At 44.2% G+C, this 2,910-nt stretch overlaps 1 protein-coding gene across 1 annotated transcript; it reads right to left on the bottom strand.

Moving 5' to 3' along the window:
- Positions 1-349: 349 nt before the first annotated feature.
- Positions 350-2,357, bottom strand: LOC104287773 (uracil phosphoribosyltransferase homolog). Its single transcript, XM_009886504.1, has 4 exons — positions 2,279-2,357; positions 1,356-1,517; positions 489-586; positions 350-457 (listed from the first exon to the last, which is right to left on the bottom strand). Exons 1-4 carry the CDS (start codon positions 2,355-2,357, stop codon positions 350-352), a joined length of 447 nt encoding a protein of 148 aa, XP_009884806.1.
- Between the last annotated feature and the right edge of the window lie 553 nt (positions 2,358-2,910).

Here is a 2,910-nt window from a genome sequence, read left to right as displayed (position 1 = left end):
CCAAACGTCTCATGATGTTTACTGGCAGTCGCTACCTAGTTAGATGCTGTAAATCCAGTTGCAGCCCAAAAATTCAGCCCGTCGAAGAATAAATAAGTTAAAGCAGCGAGTGCAGCAACTTATACAACCCCAACATGCAGACGGTGGACTCTGCAGTGACACAGTGCTGCTGCTGTAGCCGATGCAGTGCTCAGGCAGCAACTGCCCAGAACTCACCTCAGTCCAGTATTTTCCCTTTTGGCCAAAAAGATTTTTTAACATGCCCTCAACCAACTCAACGATAATAAAACATAGAAAAAAAACCCCTCTTGTAACATCATATAGTCATTTCTGTTTGTTCCAAAGTGTGTCAGTCTGTTCCAAAACACTTCTGTCCGAAGTGTGTTGGTGCGACAGGATGAACTTCTGTACTTAAAATTGTGATCTCTGGGAATTCCTGGATGATGGATTTGGCACCTTTTGAGAGAGGGCAAAGGCCTCAGCTTATCATGAGGTGTGGAGAAGAGGCTTAGCAGGTTAATGACACTTGGTTGTGCGCTGTGTTCCAGAAGAACTTTGACAGCCTCAATGACAGCATTGCCAGTACCTAAAAGGGGAAAAAGTAAGATTTTTTTTCCTCCCTGATAGAAGAACTTGTCGTAGGCCATGCCAGAATATCCGTGTTAACATTCGTAACATAACTGAATGCTGAAACTGTCCTTTCCCCCTGGAAAACTCTCACCTTTGCACAAATTAATTGTAGAAAACTTTGGTCTCCCGATGAAGGAACTTCCTCTCTGCTCTGAAACAGCCAACCTGCCAGGTTTAAAGCACTGAAGTCGGTGGATTTTATTAAAGCCTTGAGGCAAAACAGCTCATCAAAAATTGTAAAATGACAATTAAGAGCTCCATGTGTAGAACCAGAATTAAATCTTAGACTGGAAAAGTTACTTAATCCTGACAAACCCCTTACCATGCTTACCAGGTTATTTTTTATTTTGGTAGTATGTAACTGTATTTAATTTTAAAATCATTTACTTCTAGGATTATAATATTAATCCAAAAATGTCTTTCAATAGTATGAGAAAAATACTGTTTGAGGCTTTTCTCATGGCAAAATCTAAAAAATTAAATTTCTATCAAGTCTTAATGCCTTTCTCACGAACGCAGGCATGCCCAAATGGTGTGCTCTGCGCCCATGCTGGTGCGAGCTGACCAATACGTAGTCTGGCACAGCCCCATAAATTCCCTACTGTGTCACCTAAAGCAAGCAAAAAACCTAATCACAGCCCCTCAAATTTGGAAATTTTCCTTTAAATGCCACACACTCACTGTTCAGATGAGTCTAACTGCACACAGTGGTGAAAGACACTTACTTAGTATGGGGTACATTAGAAGAACTTTTCTCCTGTAAATGTCGGGTGGGAACTTCGCATAGTACACTTTGGCTCTTTGAGTCTCCTCGTCGCTCTGGATCAGGATTTTTCCTATGCGGATTGATCTACAGCAGTCCCGTAAACCTTGTTCCATTGCCTCGCCTCAAAATGAGCAGCAAAGAACACCAACAACAAATCGTTACACGCTAAGAAACGGCACAATCGCAAGATGCTACAATTAGACGGTCCCACTACTGTATTGGTGAAGAGTTCTAAGAAGGAGGTTTTGTTTCTCAGTTCTAAGTGTTAAAAACACTTGAAGCTATTTTCCTTTTTTCTCTGTTTAGACAGAAAAACGAGTCTGCTCGGTGTTACTTAGCTCCCGGGTATGAGCGTTCCCACACAGCAGTGCGAAGCTCTCAAAGGCGAGAGCTGGAAACGTCAAAACAAACGCGTGGGGTTTGGAGACCATCTCTGAGCTCTGCCCAGAGTCTCCACGGTGCAGAATGTGGTGCAGGAGGCTGTGGAGCCACTGGATTTTACATCACAGCTGCAAAGGTTTCCGCAGCATCGGGCAAAATAACACAGCCTCTTCCACCACCGAGCGTGGTTGGTTTGGAGACCCGTCTCTGAGCAGAAGTCCCCAGTGGCACACAAGGCCGTTTGGCCCGGCCGCGCGCAGGTAACCGTCGCTGGAGAAGAGGCCAGACGGAATCTGCTGTGGCTATTTGTCTCCTAAAAACGTTAATGAAACCGGTTACTTGGCATTTTGGGATGAAGGCTACCTCAGAAGGAACAACAACTGGCAGGTTTGGGTAGAACTCTGCTGTAGAGAAGTGCGGTTGCACATTTTTGAGAGGAAGTTGGTTACGGGTTTCCAAACCATTTAATTAGTTCTCATTCGACAACCAGAAGCTGCCTACCACTTCTCATTATGCTGACTCCGCAGTTTCCCTTTTCAAATCTGACTCCTTCATCCGTGTGTCCTGTTGGAGTGGTCATGAACAAGCACCAGCCTGCCTGCAATAGAGATGGCAGAGATCCTTCATTTTGCAATAAAACAGGGCCCTACAAAAGATGCAGTTAAGGGCTGAGCCCATCTGGAGGTGGGGTGAAACGATGGGATTGCCTTTACTGGAGCAAACGTGCTGTGTCTCTGTCATGCTGACATGTAGAGCAATGTAGGTAAGAGGCCTCGCTAATAAATAATTCCAAGAAGGGACCATAACGTTATGAAAAGTAGGCTTTGTCAGGTTAGCCAGATACTTTCCTTGATGTCATGGTTTAAAGCAGTAGTGCTGTGAGAACGAACCTGCAGTTAGTAAGACATCCGATCTCGTCTTTCACGATATTTGGATTGAGGAAGAGGAACGATGTAAGTCAATATGACAAATATTAATTGGACTGAAAGCTAAAACTGCTACATCTCCAAGCGTAATTGTAAGCAGAAACACCGCTGAACGAGGCCCGGCTCCCTTCCTATGGGTTCTTGACCCCACAGCTCTTAATGCGTGATCAGTGACTGACAAGGAAATATAAAATCATTACTGGTGAT

This window comes from Charadrius vociferus, unplaced genomic scaffold (genome assembly GCF_000708025.1).
Source record: "Charadrius vociferus isolate BGI_N301 unplaced genomic scaffold, ASM70802v2 scaffold506, whole genome shotgun sequence".
Lineage (NCBI taxonomy): Eukaryota > Metazoa > Chordata > Aves > Charadriiformes > Charadriidae > Charadrius > Charadrius vociferus.
This window is presented reverse-complemented; position numbering and strand designations above follow the sequence as displayed.